This window comes from Clarias gariepinus, chromosome 4 (genome assembly GCF_024256425.1).
Source record: "Clarias gariepinus isolate MV-2021 ecotype Netherlands chromosome 4, CGAR_prim_01v2, whole genome shotgun sequence".
Lineage (NCBI taxonomy): Eukaryota > Metazoa > Chordata > Actinopteri > Siluriformes > Clariidae > Clarias > Clarias gariepinus.
In genome coordinates, this window is record NC_071103.1 from 3081794 (window position 1) to 3101357 (window position 19564).

Genomic DNA, 19564 nt, shown 5'->3' on the forward strand with positions numbered 1-19564 from the left:
CTTTCATCTTCAGTGCCTCGGGTAGGCGATTGCCTGGACCTAGGAAAAAAAAAGGGGGAAAAAAGTCATTTTTCTCTCAATTAAAAATCAGACAATAACCTTGGATGATGTTTGGATTTTTCTTGAATATTTAAAGCTGACGTACCAAGCACGACCATGCGCGCGGAGGAGTAGGCCGCCCCAGCCGCGTTGCTGATGTAGACTGAATACTCAGCACTGTCTTCGCTTTTCACCTCCACGATCTCCAGACTGTAGACGTCTCTCTCTGTCGTCAGTAACACCCTGTCGGTGGGTGACAGCGCCACGCCGTCCTTGAACCAGTAAACCTTTGGTGCGGGGAATCCTATTTAAAAAACAAACATGAAGATCAACTTCTAACCTAACCTCGTGGTCGTCACTGCGGTTATTGTTGAAGCCAGTAAAGTTTCTCAGTTTTAATAACACATTGCTAATGGGATTATCATTCTAATCACACCAAGAAACACACTCTACACATCTGACCTTTGACCCTGACGCTCATCTTGGCACTGGGTGCTCCGGGACTGAGATAGAGGTCGTGCAACTCGTCCACCACTTGAGGGAGCTGTTCGTCCTCCACCACGGACTCAAATGCTTCGGTGTCTCTGTGCTCAGAGCTGTGCAACGAAGCAGCAACAACATCGTTTACATACAGACGCAAAGCTCAACAAAAAATAATAAGATTTACGATAGATAAACGCATTGATATACAGTCCAGCAGATCATTTAAATAAGTGTGGAACGTCTGGCATTACAGCAAATAACATTATATACTATAGAACATCCTTCTATTTTATCCTTTTGTTTATGATTAGTACCATTTTTTTTCAGTAGAGTCTGAATTCTGCTGTATTTAGCATTAAAACCAATTTCTCATTTATAAATCCAACATTCTGTTAAATCGCCCAAAAGTTGTTCAAAGTTTCATTGCTTTGATTTTACCTCGAGATGTAATCCTTAGCACTAATATACGAAGATGTTTCAGTGGCGTCAGCTGCTGTGTCATAGTCAGAGCTGCAGGACACTGCAAAAAATAAATAAATAAATAAATAAATAAATAAATAGTGTTATACTGCAATGGGAATTGCAAATCATTAATACACATCAGCAAAATGGAGGTTGTTAATGATGTTACATGAGATAAGAAGGTGAATATTTGGCCATGAACTATACAAAAGAAGTCTTGCGTGATATACCGACACAATCCCACATAAACACTTAAAAGCTTTGTTCCTCATCATAAAGAACACTTAAATTTTTTTAAGGTTAAATTTACGTTACACCAAGTGATGTGGTTATTAGGGACTGGAATCACCAGGGCGCACCCGATGCGATATCACGATACCTAGGTGTCGTTCCCGATTTATATTGCGATTCTGTAAGCATCAGCCATTTCAAAAACATCCTGATTTTATATTATTTTATAGATTTCGTTACAATTCTAAACAAACTTGGCAAATACAGTAATATGCTCAACAGTGCTGCACTGCCTGCCAGTAGGTGAATAGTTTAGAGTACACTACCTGTAGAATTAAAAAGGAACAACATCACAAAAGAATCCTGATGCGTGACTGAATAGTTTTCCCCTAAATCATTGGTGATTATGTGTATATAGAGATAGGGGGAAAATGACTCCAAATGATTATTATTTTTTTAAAAATTATTATTAATTTTTAACTTACAGTTATACCTTGGATTGCGAGCATAATTCATTCTGGAAGCGTGCTTGTACATCAAAATACTGGTACATCAAAGTGAATTTCCCCCATAAGAAATAATGGAGACTCTGACAATCTGTTCCACAACCCAAAAATATTTATATAAAAATAAAACAAAAAATGAACCTGCAGAATTGTAGCTGTAGTAAAAAATTGTGGCTGTAGTGATTGGGTCCAGAGAGAGGGGGGGGGGGGTACCAGTAGTTTATTAATAGAGACTCTCACTCACACAAGCAAATGTGCGTGCGCATGTACACACACACAAGCTTGGTAACAGAGCTAGAGAGAGGACAGGAGGAGGAAGGGGGCTACTGTATAGGACGACTTTCACACACACACTAACATGCGCGCGTGCACACATCAGTTTACCAACAGAGACTCTCATTCAAACAAGTGCACTGGCGCGCACATATACAAAATAAAAAACAAAAGGTGCTTTACGCCCGCACATGTGGTCACAGTGTTATAGTAAACAATACACGCACGCACGGATGTTGACAAGTGATGACGTGCAATGAGACCGAGCAGGGAAGATGATTAGCCCACAATACTGCTCGTATTTTAATTAATTAGTTAATTAATTAATTAATTAGTTTTATTAACCTAGTTAACCCAGTGTAAGTATGTATCCAATTATGTAAACATTAAAGCACTTTTTGTAAGTCGCTCTGGATAAGAGCGTCTGCCAAATGCCTAAATGTAAATGTAGTTAAAATTTATTTAAGATTTTTGCTCGTCTTACGAAACACTTGCAGACCAAGGAACTGTAAAATGTTGCAGTTCCTCCATGATCCTATAGATGGTGTACTATAAACTTGCACATTTACAAGTTTGTTTAAATGGTCACATTTTTAAATTTGCACAAATTAATATCGAATTGGGATGTTTATAAAATCATGAGACTTATAGAATGGTAATACAGATTGAATCAACACCTGGATATCATTATAATACCGTATCGGGTGGTCCCTTGTGATTTCCATCCTATCTAAAACAAATAAATAATAAAAAAAAATGAATATAAAAATTTATAAAAACAATCTTACATGCTTTAGCATTTCTAAACTTATATAAACAGTAATGATTCACATTGGTGCATTTCTATTTAAAATTAATGCCAGACGTTCAGGTAGTGTCAAAGCAATCTATTCCACAAAAAAAAACATGCAACAAACAAAACTGGTATGCACTGATAAAAGAAAGTGATCAGTCCAGTCCATGCATTTAGATTTTCTGCTCATAGTAAGAGGGCACTTTCTCTCATCAGCGTACTCACTTTCCACTCTAAGCTCCGCGTTGCTGGAAGCAATGCCGCTATCATTTTCAGCCATACAACGGTACACGCCCATGTCGGATGGCCGTACAGTGGTAATGATCAACTGATGGCAGCCCTCCTGGTCCTCGTTGATCATGTAATGGTCATCTTCTTGTAGCACTTTCCCATTCTTGAACCACCGTACGGTGGGAGAAGGCCTGCCAATGACCACGCAGTCGAAGCTGACTGGGTATCCATCTGGGACTTCCTGGTTTTGGAGCTGTGTCAGGAAAGCTGGGGCTGCTGTAAGTCCAAAGAACAAACCAAATCAGTTCAAACCATTTCATGCATACAAATGTACTACAGACTACAGGTTCCCCAGTCCCGAAGAACCTCCTATCATCCGAATTTTAGAGCTTTCCCTTATCTGCTAACACTTGCTTCACCCAAGAAGTGTTAGTTGGGAGCAAACACAAAAAGTGCAAAAAAGGTAAGAAAAGGAGGGACTCCAGGACCAGTGTTGGGAACCTGTACTTTAGACAAAATAGACAATTGAAAAATTTTAGTAGTCAAAACAAAACGTATTGCTCAGAAAACAAAAATAATAATAAATTATGCTCAGACAGAACAGGTTTAAAACTTTACTGCAGGTTAAAAAAAAAAAACTTTGGCATACCAGGTGGTCCTGATATGATAAACGGCTTTTCTTTAGTTGGCGTTTTTGAACCGTCTTGGTCAGATCCCATCTTCTTGATGCGAAGTTCTATCTTAGTTCCAGTTTCAATAATGGCGGTGTCTACAGGAACACCTTGGTGTGTAAACATCTCCTGGAATCGCTGGGATGCAACCTGAGCTTCACTGCGGGTATCAAAGCGGATGTAGATATAGCTGTCGTCTTCGCGATACGAATGCGGATCTGGTGGCGGCAAATCACCTTCATCTGCACTTACAAAAGGTTCCTCCTCTACTTTTGGTGGAAGACGTGTACGAAGCAGCTTCTGGAGTCTCCTGCTTGCCTGTCGTAAAGACTCGTCCATCTCGCTGCCGGAGCTCTCTGGCTCACTGTCCGCACTGTAACCGAGAGTTAGCGGGCGACGCCCTGATGACTCTCGTGTAGAGCCAACTATGACTTTTCCACTGTGGGATGCAACACCAAATTTATTTGTGACCTCACAAGTGTACACCCCAGTGTCATTAGCTGTGGCAGCTGGAACAATAAGAGAGCAAGTTCCATCATTGTATATGTCAATGTGGTGGTGTTTGCCATCTACCAACGGTTTACCGTCCTTTAACCAGCGAACTTTGTCTGGCTTGCCATCTGCAGAACATTCAAGATGAATGGTCGTATTTGGTTCTTTGTTCTGGTCCTTAAAGACGTCTTTAAAGGCAGGTCGCATATCCTTTCTGGCTTTGTAGCCTTTGAAGGCAGCTTGGATTTTGATGGCAGCTTCCTGCATCTCATCCTTGTCATCCTTAATGATCTCCAACGGTGGCACTGCCATGGTCTGCTGGACTGATTTCTCAGTCATTTGAAAATGTTCATAAAGCTTCTGCGACGCTGGGGTTTCATTTTCGCTCATCACAGTGGAAACCGATTTGCTGCTTTTTTTAAGATAGGACACCAGACTTGACCCTCCGCTAACAGACTCATCTTCAGAGCTGGTATACAGATTTATCTCAGGTTTGACTTCGATCAATGTTTCTTTTTCTTTGATCTGCTCTTTCTCCGCACCTTCACCTTGCTGAGCTTGTCTCTTCTCTTTACCATCTTCTTCTGGAAGCTCAGATATGGAGTCTAGTGTGGGTTCCCTGCTCATCCTCCGCTTTTTGGCCAGAGCATCCCATAAAGCATGTAGATCTCCCTCAGAAGCTGCCTCAGGGGGCAAGCCAGGCTGGCCACCTTCCTCAGACAGGGACATCATTGTGTCATCTCCTGAGAATCAGAGGTGACACATACCCAAGATGTTATGACAGCAATCAGTGACAAGGTATTTTGATGCAGTGGAGAATAGATTATATGGTGTGTTCACCATGTACTGCTACTTAAAAACAATAAGACATTGACCATGGGCAGACTAAAGTCTGATAGTGCACGCAAGGGGTGATACCTTTAAGGTCGAGGCTTATTGAAGTTTTCACCTCTCCTGAGCTTATAGAAACACTGACCCCCTGGTCAGTAGACTGGACGTCCTTAACAATCGAAGTTTGGGATTTGCTGTCTGTGACCACCTGGTATTTGGCTCCCATCTCAATCTCCTGATGGTCTTTTTGCCAGACCGTCTGCTGACTCTCAGATGAAAGCTCGCATTCCAGCTGTGCAACTTTACCCTTTTGAAACTCTGAGACAGCAACCATCTTAGCAATACTCACTGGTGCATCTAAAAATACAAGACATTGAAAAATATCAGTACAATTGGAGATGTAAATTTTTTAATCCTCAAGTGCTTTATCCACCATATTTCCCTATAACAATGGACCGATTCCTAAAATCTGATGTTTGGTTGATCATCTTTTCAGTTCATCTCTCATACATTTTATGGGACTGAATTCTAAAGGCATAGTTTCTTACCCAATGTAACAGTTTGAGGAAGCTGGACAGAGTCACTGATCCCAGCATTGTTAATAGCTGCCACACGGAACCTGTACCCACAACCCGGGATAAGGTTTTCCACTGTAAACTCAGTATTGCAGACTGGTTCCGTATGGCAGGGCCGCCAAAGAGCACTATCCACCTGACGCATCTCCACACGGTATCCCAAAATTGGGCTTCCACCATCATTGAGAGGTGTGAACCAAGACAGAGTCACCGATGTTGGTGTCTTTGTGACCAGCTCGGGATCCTCAGGGGGGTCAGGTACGGCTAAGATTCAGACATTACATCAAATTTTTAAACTTTGGTCAGTTAACCAAACTATTATGTGATAAAACATAGACGGGTCGCACTTACCAATAGTCACAAGCTTGGCCACTGAAATGGCATCCTCAGAAGCAAACGTAATCTCCAGTGGGGACGGGGCTTGGGCTTTTTTCAGAATAAGGGTGCAAGTGCATCCTCTATTCTTCATCACCCACATATCATCTGGCCGAAGTTCAGCACCATTAGCATACCAGTTCACGTCTTTTTCTTGTGCAGGCTTGTTTAAGACACAAGTGAACTCCACTTGCTCACCAACAACAGCGGTTTTGTCCTCTAAATGTTTCACAATTTCCAGTTGCCACCCTAAATTTACAATTTACAGCAACACATAATAGATAAGGATAAAAAAAAAGTAAAATAAAATTACAAAGTAATGGTCATATCAGGCTGGGACATTATACCGCCACACTGTTTGGACTGCACCTCTGGTGATGTCACAAGTGGTGTTAATGGCAAAGTGCGGTATCATCCTTGCAAAAACTATACCTTTTTGCACAGATAAGCATCAAAATGAGCTATGCTGTAAAACAAAACCTAACCAGCTTTGCAATCAAATATTGCACAAATGATTGTTACGCCTCCATACTTTATTATACTATAAATTTTGCATTATGGGAACTTTACAATAAGCATGCTTAGTCAGTTCCTAATGTGACTAACCTTTGACTGAGAGAAGGGCGGAGGTCGAGGCAGTGCCAGCCTGGAAAGTTACTGTACAGTTGAAGCCAGCTTTTAAGTCTTTCAGCAGCAAAAGATGGCGACGACCACTCTCGAAGGAAACAATTTCCACTTTTGCGGACTCCGTCGCCGGTTTCCCATCGACCAACCACCTGCAGTCTTTGGACTCAGGGACAGATAGCGAGCACTCAAACAGTGCCTCACTACCCTCAATGGTCTCCACATTTTCCAGACCTTGAATGATCTCGATGGGTTTAGCTGTGGGACAGGTTTAAGAGGTTAAACCTTTTATTCAAGGTCAAATTTGGGACTGTTTTACAGCAATCAGCAAGTTAACATGTAAACATTAATAGACTTAACCTTATGTCATGATACATAAGATCACCAGGTTAAGACCATAGAACAAACCAGAATTGTATAAATATTTAATGAAACATTATTCCAAGATTTCTCACAACATTTATAGTAGCTTCATCCCTGATTCTATTATGAACATACATTAAATGCAAGTCTGGCATGTATTTTTTTGGCTAGCAGGGCTAAGCACCCCATTTTGGGCATCCATGTTAGGTTATTTGCTGAGGGCATTGATTTTGTTCTACTCCTTATATTTAATATAGCAAACAGCTGTTACTGCATTCCATGACAAATAAATTCCATGTTTTCCAAAAATTATCCATATAGCCTGATGCCCTCCAGTACATCATAGTGTGTTACAAGCATCTGATGGACTCTTGCTCCACAAATATCTGGACTATTCAACCACCCTAAATAAGCAGTATCTTATCCCAAGTCATGTCAACATTGGCAGCCCCAAAGAATCCTGGACAGGCATGGTTTAAATACATAAACCTTTAATAATACTACGACTTAGGGCTGCAGGTACGCTCACCTTGCACCCTCAGGTGTGCCTCAACACAGGTCCCTTCTGCCTCACAGGAGTATACACCCACATCCTGTGCGGTCACCTGGCTAATGTATAACCGTGCTACGGTCCAGTCTTGCTCCACTATAAGCCTGTGGCCATCAGGTTGCACAGGTTGCCCGTTTCGCTTCCATGTGGCTTTGACTGGCCTTGAGAACTGGCAGATGAACTCTGCAGGCTGGTTCTCTGCTATGTTGATATCCTCCATGGCACTGACTATCTCCACATTAGGATCTATAAACGGTGGGTGAAGTAGGAACAGTGGTACAGTCGTAAAGCACATGCTTAAAATGTTGACGGGGTTTAATTTTCTCAATTTTGTCTATTGAGATGAGAGTAACACCACTACTTCTACTGTACTACTTAGTAGAAGATGCTGCCATTTTTGTGCATGCGCCAGTTGCCGGATGAAGCAAAGGGGATTTATTAATTATTTGGGTGCTTAAATTAATTACATTCCAAAGGGTTTTGATATTAACCAATTAAAGGAGGAGTCAGCGATATCGGAGAAAGATTGATGATGGTTCCCTCCTGGGCTCATTTAGAAGTTCTACCACTGAAATTTATGAATGCACATTTCAACCCAATGACACTAACAACTGGGCTAGCTCACTGGCTAATATTATCATGTTGTGGAGGATGATCAATGCCAGTTTCTTTGTTTCTAACTTTCATAGTCAGGGCTGTGTACGAAGAGGACATTTTTTTTGAATGGACAGCTAGTGGACTACGAAAGTATATCTGCTGAAACTGACAAAAAGTGGACTGAAAAAGAATCACTGACTCCTCCATTAAGTGTTGGGGTTGTTAAAAACAAAAATCATAATTTAAAGTAAAAAATTAAGACTACATATGTTACCAGGTGTCCTATCCTTTGAGTTAACTCTAGGACCCAGGGTTTGTGTGTTGTCTTAGAGCCATTGCAATGCCAGGGTGCTTGCCTTATCATCCCCTTAATCGGTAATTGTCTAATATTCCCAACAGCAGGTGTCGAACTTGAGGTTTTTCGACTAAAACCTACCAACAGTAAGGCATTTGTTTGGTTCGGTGTCATGAAACTTTACCTTCATTTTATTTTGGCTTTCTAAGTGCAATAACTACAGTAGTAAAACTAGTAGAGTGGTAGTTTGTATGCTGAGGTACCGCTGTGATGATGAACTCGATAGTCTAAAGCAGTATCCATTGGTGTCACTCTGCTCTCTACTCTTTAGCAGGTTTTATACATGGAATGTTGCTTCATGACATTGTATATGGCCTGACGTGAGTATACAGGATCCTCAACCTCACCTGACTGAACGATCAACACTTCTCACCCCATTAAAGTGCAAAATCCTTTAAAACATTTATTAAACCCTCAATCAGCTGTGACAGCGGCGCTAACTATGACTGCGGTGAGTTATCTGAAATCGGGACATGAACCCTTGTGATAACACGTGCAGTCTTTACTTGTCTTTACTGGCCAGAAACAAAATGTAAAAATCCAAATCTTAGTTCTAAAACTATGGTTGCGTATGTTGTGTACTTAAGTGTGTAACAATCAGGCTGTCTGGGTCAGAGATCAAAAGTGAAAGAGTGAGGGCTGGTTACAGGCTAGTGCAATTAGAAAGGCTAAAACAATTATTATAATTTTTTTTTTTTTTTTTTAATCATTGTAACTTTCAGATCAAACAGTTGAAATAAAGTAGGCCATGCATAGGTGAGTTGCCAAGCAGGACACTCATTCAAAAAGGTTGAGGGGGGAAACAAACCCTTTCGGAGGCCCGCAAGCATTGTAAACCTTTCTCAAACTGTTTCTTAAACAGAATGTAAAGGACAGCTTTTTATACATTACAAAAAAAAAAAAAAAAAACATAAAAAAAGGCTGCAAAAAGCCTTTAAAGTCATACTTGTTCAACGCTCTACGGAATCAGTCGTACAAGCACATGTGGAAGGGCCCTATGGGTCCAGATGTGTTGGTTGGAAGTGTAACCTTGTAACATTTCTAAACTAAACATGATAAAACCGTCCATGAATTTCACCAATTTGGATGATTATGTAATTTAAAATAAAAGACGAACAACAGTACACCACAGAGCAACAAAACAACTAGGATGTACAGTAGTATGAAGAACATGATCAAGAGGTAGGAACGCTAAAGAGCAACTTGATAGTTAAATATGTTGCAGCAGCTTTCCTTTATCTACAAATTACAATAGTTTATGAAACAAGGTCAAAGAAAACAATATACAGTGATTTAACTTACTGTTACCCTAAAAATCTTTATTGCTTTTATACTATAATGATATTCTAACAAAACAAAACAAAAAAAAATCTAATTTGTAGAACGTCACATTGCACCTTTTGACCATTGATAGAAAGAAATTCTTTGTGTCAGCACTTTCATATAGCATTTATAAATAATCATTCTCTATCCAGTATCTTTTCTCTCTTATTAAAAGAGTTTTTTTTTAAATAAACAAATCAAACAAACAAAAAAAGTTTTTTAAATGTTACAAAGAAACTGGACAGTATGAAGACGACGGAAAAACTAGACATTAGTAAGAAGACATTTTTTCATTAACTAAATATTAATATGCGTGTTTACGAGTCCCTTTATATAACTAGAGAAACAATAATATACACAGTATTAAATAAAGCAGCACGGTTATTCGAATAAACATCCAAATCTCCAATGATTTGTGCAATTATTTAATCCAAAAACCTGTAGTTTATTACATGTAATATATGCATAGTAAGGGATTTATGTAGAGTTTTGTTATTTGCTGTCAGCCTACAGTAGGTTGATAAGACTAAATGCTAAATGGTTTTGCTTAATTATCACAGTCACAATCACAGTGTGTGTCCAAATAATCAAAATGTGATTTTTCTATCAAATCATGCAGCCCTAGTATTAACACAATCCTGATTTATTTCGCAGCCATAAATACAGAAAATGCCTCATTCTGGCCAATCAGAATCCAGCACCGGATAGCTCCAGTACTGTATGTGGTGTGAGAAATTGAAAATGAGGAACAATGCAAGGAAGTAAAACAAGTAAAAGTAAAAGCAGGACAGCAGGGTTTGGGTTAGTTTGTCAGTTCAGGAAATTCATGGACACACTTCATTTTGAACTAAAAATCTTCCATCAATGCAACAGGGCCATTAGCAAAAGAGCTGATTCGCACCCCTCAACACCTCCACCTGATCCAGTACCTTTAACTAACAGCCTAGCCGAGGAGGTCAAGCTTCCCGTTTTGAACAGGACGGTGCCCGAGTCATTTGGTGCCAGGTTCTTTAGGGTGAGGGTGTGAACATTGCCTTCACCCACCCCGATAATACTGAAGGGACTGTTGTCCAAACGAGTGCCATCCAGCCACCACTGGACTCTGCCCCTGGCACGGCGAGACAGCTGGCAGGAGAACACTGCCTGCTCTCCCGCAAAGACATCAGTGCTTTTTATACCAGACACTATGAGCACCTCAGCCTCTGCAGAGACCACAGACAAACAGCTAATCAATAACATCCCTGAGCGCAGTGAAATAGAAATTATATAAAAAAATAATAATACATCACTGTAAGCAAGGTCTGATTTCAGGGGTTTAAACTGACAGATTTGCTGTCTAACCCCAGAAAAACAAGGTAGTATCAGTTAACTATGACAAACCGAGTTCTTGGTTAAATGTACAGTATGTGCTATACACTTACAGTCAGGAAACATCTGTGCGGTGGTCTGGAAAAACCCATAACATGGAAGTTGTAAATTTGTAGTACTGAAGATACTATATAGTGTAAGTCTATTAAAACAAGTTCTACTGTAGCACTTAAGGTTACAATAAAAAAGGGGAAATGTTTAATTGCAATAACACTTGGGGAGTGGTAACTCAGAGGGTTAAATCACTGATTGGAAGGTCGGCGGTTCGAGGCCCAGCTCCACCAGGTTACTACTGTTGGGTGCTTGAGAAAGGCCCTTAACTGTGTTCACTCCAGGGGCCACATGTAAAAAATTAATTTCACTGTGGCAATAAAGTCACCTTTGAGAATTTTATGTAAGAGATGTAAGATTATATAAATAATTATATTATATTATATTAAATTACATTAACAATAATAATAATAATAATATTAATAATAAAAAACTTCATCAAATTTGGCATTTTCCAAAGTTTTTAAATGACTTTCCACTTTGTTTCCCAGACCATCTCACATTAATTATGCAAGAATTTTTTTTACGAATTCAACAGGAGTAAAGAAGCCGGTAAAACTCTATTGCTTTAATTCTAATTATCTACGAAAAAAACAAACATTTTCTAACCTTTTTAAATATTAACATGAAATGGATGAATTATTTGACGGAAATGAAGGATCATTACTCTTACCTAAATTGAAAGAATCTTAGAATTTTGGTTTAAAACTTATTTTTAGATCAAAATGTAAACATTAAATGACTGAATTTCAACAGTACTGAACAGCAATACAGCAATATCCTTTTAATTTATATAGTGATTGCATGGGGGAGGAAAAAAAATACAAAAAAGGTCTTCTTTGCATTCTGGGAAACAACTTGATATCCATGATATCAAATATCTATATGGTGCATTATATGTAAAAAGACTTGATTCCTTTAAGTTTATTCCAACCAGACTGCAAACTTTTGGTTACCTTGCACTGAAACCGAAGCTGTAGTTAACTGATTTCCAGCATCACAAGTGTAATAGCCGCTGTCCTCTGGTTTCAGGTCGAATATGTCAAGTTCTTGAACACATGCTTCTTGCCTCATCTGAAACTTCTTACTGGGTTGCAGGACCATCCCTCCTTTACGCCACTCTACATTGACACCTGGCTTAGAAAGCTCACAGCGAAGGGTAATCATGTCACCTTCGACTGCGTCTATGTTCTCCAGCTCTTTGTGGAAGAAGGGCAGGGTTTCTGAGGAGTGAGACAGAAAGGACAAAGGAACGTCAGTAAGTTTGAATTTTACAGATCTTCAATAAGGAAGCGAGAAAACTTCTTTAAGCCATCAGTGGTCCTTGCAAACATTAAAAGCAAAACCAAACAGGGCAAAAGGGTGCAATTACTCCATCAGTCGGTAAAGCAAAATAGTTAGTGGTAATATGAACCCTCACAGCTGTATCCATACTGCACATGACGTTACCACACGGCGCTGATGTGCCAACATGCACCCGCCCAAAGCATTCACGAGAACCGCGCAGTGCTGGTTTTTAACACTATCGCTAGCTATTGATGAAGACTCGTACGCACTTGCAAGGAACGAACCCGTTACCTTTGGGTTTCTCCTTCACCACCAAGGAAGCAACAGTCCTCTCCGAGCCAACGACAAAGGCCACGTCGCCTGAATCGTCAGGCGTGACCATTTTTAACGCTAGGCTGTGTTCCCTCCCTCGGCTGCTGATCTGATTCAAGTCATTGTTTTGAAGGTGGTTGGAGCCTAGCCACCATTCGGCATTAGTTACTCCTGCCTGGGACACCTCACAGTGGAACACGGCATCCTCGCCAGTCATCACTGTGACATCATTAAGTTCTCTGGTAATTCGGACACGCTCTAGATAAAAAGAAGCGCACAAGAAGCCAACTGTCTCTAAGAATATTTTCCCAAATTTCATTTTACAGTTTGGTATGTAGAAGATGCTGACCTGGATTTCTGCATCATAATGAGGTACAAAACAAAAGAAAACCACGCGAAGAACCATTAAAACTCATCACCTTTGATGCTCAAAGTGGCTTTGCTTTGTTTGTCGCCGATTTCACACACATATTCTCCGGCGTCCATCACCGTCAGCTTGTGGATCACCAGGGTCTGGATTGTTCCGTTCTTCTGAATGGAATACTTGTCCCCCTCAGAAAGGACTATCCTGCCCTTCTTCCAGGTCACATGGGCATCGGGGATTGAAGTTTCACAGGATAACGTAGCTTTATCGCCTTCTTCGGCTTCTTGGTTCTTCAGGTCGCTTGTAAATTGCAGCACAGGGACAGCTAGAAGCACACGATAGGAAGTGAAAGAAATATTGTTAAAGAAATATTTGAGAAAGACAAAATAACTAGAATATGACATGGAAAGGATACATGGAGTGCACTGGCCAAAATTTTTATTTGTTAATAATACATCTCTTTCACCTTCAAACAAACAAACAAAAAAAGAGCCTGTGCACGTTTCATAGCTAACGAACATCAGGTGGCGACCTATTTTCTCTCATGACTTCCCCGTGTCTTGATCCTGTAAAATGTGTGGTTGGACCAACCGGAATATCAGCAATCAAGTCGATGACGCATTCAAACACTAGCACTAATACGCGACCAGCCGGAACGATTTCACAATACCTTATTAGCAATTCGATCTGTAATAGCGATTGTTTTAGTATCGCAATTGAATAAATATCCGGATTCTATGACATTTTTTCTTAAAGATTATCTTACAATTCCAAACAAACTAAGCATATAATGTACTCCCACTATGTGGCTAGTTTAGAGCAGGGGTCTTCAATTCCGGTCCTGGAGGGCCAGTGCTACAGTATGTGCATGAAACCTTATACAGTAAGACTCCTACATACAAATATTCGAGTTATGAACTTTCAAAGATACAAACATGTTCAATCGCGGATGTTGGACACATGACGGGCGTATATTGTCACGTGCATGCAGCGTGTATCCCAGGATGTCTGGAAGCAAAGTGTTAAAGCAGTGAAGCTGGTAGTGTTAAAACTGCACTTGGATACTCAGAGCTCTGACCAGGAGAAATTTCCAGAAAGAAAATTAGAGGCTTATAAGAAACGTGCTATAGGAAGCGTGCCAAAACAAAACTATGAAAAATAAATAAATAAATAAATAAAGTTAGTATTGGCAAATTACTGTGAGCACTTTAGGATACAAGTGAGAAAAAAAAATCATTGGATGTTTTAGAACATTAGAGCAACTATAAATGTCTAAAACATACAATGTAAATCTTTAATTAATAAAAAAAATATATAAGAAGAATAAAGTACTTCATTCCTTTACAACATCATTCTCCAAGGCAATATCTAGCAAGGAAAAGATCAGGAGGGAAGACCAGGTTTAAAAAATGTTAAACAAGTCAGATATGAAAAAGTACAATTATAAGTATATAATATAAGGAATTAAGTCTTTGTGATGTTACTCAAAGTCGGGGATAGAAAGGAAATAAGGCACAGCCTTGCAGCTGAGGAATCTTCAGAGGCTCAGAGGAGTTTACCTTTAACTGTGAGACAAGCAAAGGAAGTGTGGCTCCCCACATGGAAGGAGATGGTGCCCGAGTCTTTCTCTGTCACGCTCTTTAGAGTAAGCGAATGCTTTTTGCCTTCCGCTTGGATCACGTTCATCTCGTTGCTCCGCAGAGGAACACCCTGAAGTTCCCAGGTCACGTCCCGGGCGCCGTCATGAGATACAAAGCACTCAAAGGACACATCGTCTCCTTCGTTGACGATGCAGCTCTTCAACTCGGTGTCAATAGTAATGTCAAGTTCTGTTTAATACACATCACCCAGGATACATTTTAAGCCAGTTGTATTGACACGGAAAACAGACGGTGTAGTCGGAATAAGGGTGGCCATTTAAAGAAAATTTAAATGAAGCACCTCTTATCACCTACTTAGTCACCTACTTGTCAAACTGCCATACCCGTTACTCGCTGCACCACCGATTGACAAATGGTATGCAAATGCACTAAATGGCCACAGTCACGTGGACACCTGACCATCACAGCAAGCATTTTTCGAGAGTGTATGCTGTAGCAGAAGAAGACCTGGTGCTTCCTCAACAGCTCTACCTCAGTGCCTAAAGTCACCAAAGTGCTTCACAACCATGAAGAGTGAAGCCAATAATAAGAGCGAAGAGGGAATAAATCTGAAAAGGGATGTTCAGCAAGAACATACTGAGGCGTGATGGTCAAGGGTGCACATACTTTTGAACATTTAGTGCATCAACTACAAATGTGGGGTTTAAAAGCCTGTAAAATCAATATTTAATTAACTCAAAACATTAACAGTGCAACAGTTCCAAAGAAAGAAAAAAAAAACAGCATACAAATTTAACAGTATAAAAGTGTACTAGTTATTGTAGGGTATTTAACAATGTAGTGCATGAAAATGGAAGTTTACAAATGGTACCAAAATTTAATGCAAGACACACATCGTCATTAAGATTCACATTAAAGATATAAGAATCATGCAACCACAGATTTGGTGCCATGTGGTGAAATTATTAGAGAAGTATGTTCCATGCGAGAAGAATTGAAAAGGAAAAGAATGGAGCACAGAAAGGAGAATCTTTTTGAAAGGAAAGATGCGGAAAGATGTAACTCAGACCATGCATGAAATGGAAGGAAAACTAAGTTAACGTGACTGCTGCGAGTTAAGAAGGAATAACACTGGTTCTTACCCTTCACTGTGAGTCGGGCAGAAGTGGTTTCATGCCCAGAATCACAGGAATACTCTCCTGAGTCTGCTTCCTGCAGCTTGTAGATGACTAGCTCGACCACTGCGCCATCTTGCCTTAACTGGTGCTTGTTACTGGACTGTAGAATCTTCTGATCTTTTCTCCATACTACAGGCACCCACTGTCTGTTAAGTACACACCGGAATATGACGGTTTCCCCAGCTTCAGCTTCCAGCTTGCTCAGGGGTGTTTTAAACACAATGGGTAATTCTGCAAAGCCAAGAGATTAAGTTGAGATAAATGAAAAACCTGCCGTGCCATCCTTTATAAGAAATCAAGTTTTTACCCTTCACTTCGAGGTGCGCTGTGGTTTTCTGATCTCCGCTGTCGCAGGTGTAGTATCCAGAGTCTTCAGTGTTAAGGTCATGAATTATTAACTGGACGAGGTGGCCATCTTGCCGGAATTCATATTTGGCGCAAGAGAAAAGGTCTACATCGCCTTTGCGCCACTGAACCGGCATGCCAGGTTTGGAGAGCTCGCAGGACCAGGTGACGCTTTCCTTCTCCAGAGCCTTCTGGTCTTTCAACTCTCGAGTGAAAATTGTGGGAAGGGCTGACCATTTTGGATAACAGAGGAAGAGAATATTCACATTAGGAGATTCACGCACTTAGGTAAGTGACATTTCCAGGAGTTTGTTAGAGCATGTGTTTGCATTTGATGACCTCTGACATTAAGACCAATTAAAATGAATTTTAGTTTTTGTTCCCTGCAGATTTTGTTCAACTACATTAAAGATAAGTAGGAATGGATAAAAAAAATTCAAATAAATGTTGAGCATATGCTTGTTGCTAACAGTATTTACAAATATCTGTTATGTAGTTTACAATATCACATATGACACATCATCGTAGAGTCCTGACTAGAGCGTCTTTACCTTGAACGGTCAGCTGGGCCGCACTCTTGGCAGTGTCGACATTACATGAGTACACATCGCTGTCAGCCTCATCCAAATCTTTCACTGTAAGCATATGGACTCTTTCCTTCTGCGTCATTTGATACTTCCTTCCTGCCAGGATCTCCTTCAAACCTTTCATCCAAGTGACTTTGGAAGCCGGACGAGCGGTTTCACATTCAAAACTGACGGTACCTCTTTCAGGCGCGGTGATATTCTTGAGCTCACGGATGAACTTGTTCTTAGGCTCTGGAATGCAGAAGAAGAATTAAGCCCTGAAATCAGCAGTTATAATGGAACAGATATAAACAAGACGATCGTAGAATCACCTTTAATTTCCAGTTGAGTTTTTGAGCTCAGTCCGCCGGTCACTTCACAACTGTATTCTCCAGAATCCTTAGTGGTAACACTGTGAACAATCAGCTTGACAACCTTATACTCCTGAATCATCTCATACTTTAGGCTTTTCTGCAACGGCTTTCCGTTTTTACACCAAACAACGTCCAAGCCAGGCTGAGAGAGCTCACCGAGGAACACAGCATCTTCTCCAGGAGCGACGCTAACACCCTGGAGCTCTTTGGTGAAGGTAGGAACTTCACCTGCAGTGAAAGAAAACACAGCAATAAACCTGTTTAATACGTTTGCTTGCAGATACCAATATGCAATGTCTTTTACTTTTGGTACTTAAAAAAAGAGTTCTGGGCTTGTTTATAGGAAATCAGTTTTTTGCACAACGATTCAACCTTGGAAGATGACAGAAAAGTGACCAGTAGATCCTCACGGAAAACATCTCACCTTCTACAGACAATGTTGTTCTCGAGTTTAAGTCCTTGAGAGTGAAAACGACCTCCCCAGAGTCAGACCCAGTCACTCTTTTGATGCTAAGTGTGTGCTTGCGCCCTTTGCTGCTAATCTGGAAACGTCCACTGCTTGTCACAGGTTGGCCTTTCAGGCTCCATAAGCATTCGTCCGAGCTTTCTCGAGAGAGGATGCACTCAAACACGCAGGTCTCACCTGCTTTCGCCTCCATGGATTTCAAGCGTTTTGTGATGCCAATGCTGATGTCTGGGTAATGTACAAAAAATTTAAAGAGCAGCATTTTAAATGGTGATGTTGAATTCTCTATTCTGATTGATCAGAAGGTCTATATGATCTATAGTAATATGTTATTATTTACATTATTATTTATATACGTTATTTAAGGTAACATTATACAAAGCAAGACATAAGACACAACATTGTAAACAGATGAAGTAAGCATGCATTTTTCTTTTCTTTCATCATACCTCTAATGGTGACCTTGGATTTGGTTAGATCTGTACCCAGGTCACAGCTGTATTCCCCAGCGTCCGCCTGCGTGATGTCCCGGATCGTCAGGCCTAGGATTCTGCCGTCGTGTAACAGCTCGTGCTTAATGCCTGCAGAAAGGACGGCATTGTCTTTCCGCCAAACAGGGGACACCGTGGGTTTTGAGGCTTCACATTTCAGAGTCACAGACCCCTTTTCTTCTCCGATCACGTCGTCTAACAACTTAAGGAAAACAGCTTTCTTTTCTGCAGTTCAACACACCAGAATAAAGCATTCAGAATAATACTCAGTGCCATGAGAGTTACGAAATGGTGCTTGCACAAGTGTATTCATCCACATTTAGTTCGATTAATGCTGACCAGTTTCCGCTGATGAAAAGCATTATTATGGGATAATACTACCACCACCATGCTTTACAGACAAGAAAGGGTCCTCGACAAACGTAGCGTTTTATGCAATAGACAAAAAGTTTCATTTTGGGCTCATCAGAACTTAGAACCTGTATCCATACTTTTATTACATGAATCTAAAAATTATGGGAACAATAAAGTTGACTTCCATTCGAGCTTGCAACATAAGAGGTTGAATACTTGTGCAAGCCACTACAAACAATCTTCCTCAAAACCATCATACCTTTCACTTTCAGGCAGACCGTCTGTTTCTCCTCCCTAACCTTGAAGGTGATCTTCCCACCATCTTGAGGCGCCAGGTTCTTGAGGGTGATGGTATGCGTCTTGTGCACGTGTTGGATAACGTTAACCTCGTTGCTGAACAGCGGCTTGTCGTCAAGGAACCACTCGGCTTCCTCGTCTGCGTAATTCACCTCACAGGTGAACACGGCGTCACCTCCCTCATCGACCTCCACGTCTGTCAATCGCTTGATGATCTGAATGTTACGCACTGCGGACCAATTTTTAAAAGTGTTCCAATGTTTCCTTTTCTCTTTTAAAAATGCTTGATATTCTACATACCGTAAGCACAGTGTACTTTACCTTCAACAGTTAGAGTGGCTTTTGTCTCACAAGTCGAAGTTTGACAGCGGTACTCTCCAGTGTCGCTTGGAGTCAGCGCCTGGATGACCAGCTGCATTTCGGTGCCACTTTGTTTCATAGTATACTTGCTTGATGCCTCCAGACCAGTTTGACCCTTAAACCAGGACACTTCTTTAGGCACAGCGGAAAGCCTGCAGGAAAGCTTGGCTGAAGCCTTTTCTTGGGCGGTGACATTTTTGAGGGGCTCGACCACCTCGATGGGACGCTCTGTAGAGAAGTCGTTATTACTTAATTAATATCATTGGCTGCAAACAAAAAAAAGCACATGTGACCCTGGATTCTAGCTAAACAAATAAAAAAATTTAAGGACAAAGACCATTCGGTTTAGTTGTAGTAAAAGACTTACCAGGGCATA

General features: G+C 40.6%; 1 protein-coding gene across 1 annotated transcript in view; it reads right to left on the bottom strand.

Moving 5' to 3' along the window:
* obscnb (obscurin, cytoskeletal calmodulin and titin-interacting RhoGEF b) overlaps nt 1-19564 on the bottom strand; it is a 60384-nt gene that overhangs the window by 14128 nt on the left and 26692 nt on the right. The window contains exons 30-53 of the mRNA XM_053495244.1: nt 19150-19416; nt 18791-19057; nt 18136-18402; nt 17645-17914; nt 17179-17448; nt 16832-17098; nt 16243-16509; nt 15900-16166; nt 14716-14985; nt 13212-13481; nt 12772-13050; nt 12150-12416; nt 10704-10976; nt 7479-7745; nt 6569-6844; nt 5939-6211; nt 5561-5851; nt 5100-5369; nt 3668-4924; nt 3013-3294; nt 961-1042; nt 502-635; nt 146-343; nt 1-39 (exon numbers count right to left, since the gene is read on the bottom strand). Of these exons, the coding sequence (XP_053351219.1) occupies nt 1-39; nt 146-343; nt 502-635; nt 961-1042; nt 3013-3294; nt 3668-4924; nt 5100-5369; nt 5561-5851; nt 5939-6211; nt 6569-6844; nt 7479-7745; nt 10704-10976; nt 12150-12416; nt 12772-13050; nt 13212-13481; nt 14716-14985; nt 15900-16166; nt 16243-16509; nt 16832-17098; nt 17179-17448; nt 17645-17914; nt 18136-18402; nt 18791-19057; nt 19150-19416 (6870 nt within the window). The remainder of the gene's footprint in view (nt 40-145; nt 344-501; nt 636-960; nt 1043-3012; nt 3295-3667; nt 4925-5099; nt 5370-5560; nt 5852-5938; nt 6212-6568; nt 6845-7478; nt 7746-10703; nt 10977-12149; nt 12417-12771; nt 13051-13211; nt 13482-14715; nt 14986-15899; nt 16167-16242; nt 16510-16831; nt 17099-17178; nt 17449-17644; nt 17915-18135; nt 18403-18790; nt 19058-19149; nt 19417-19564) is intronic.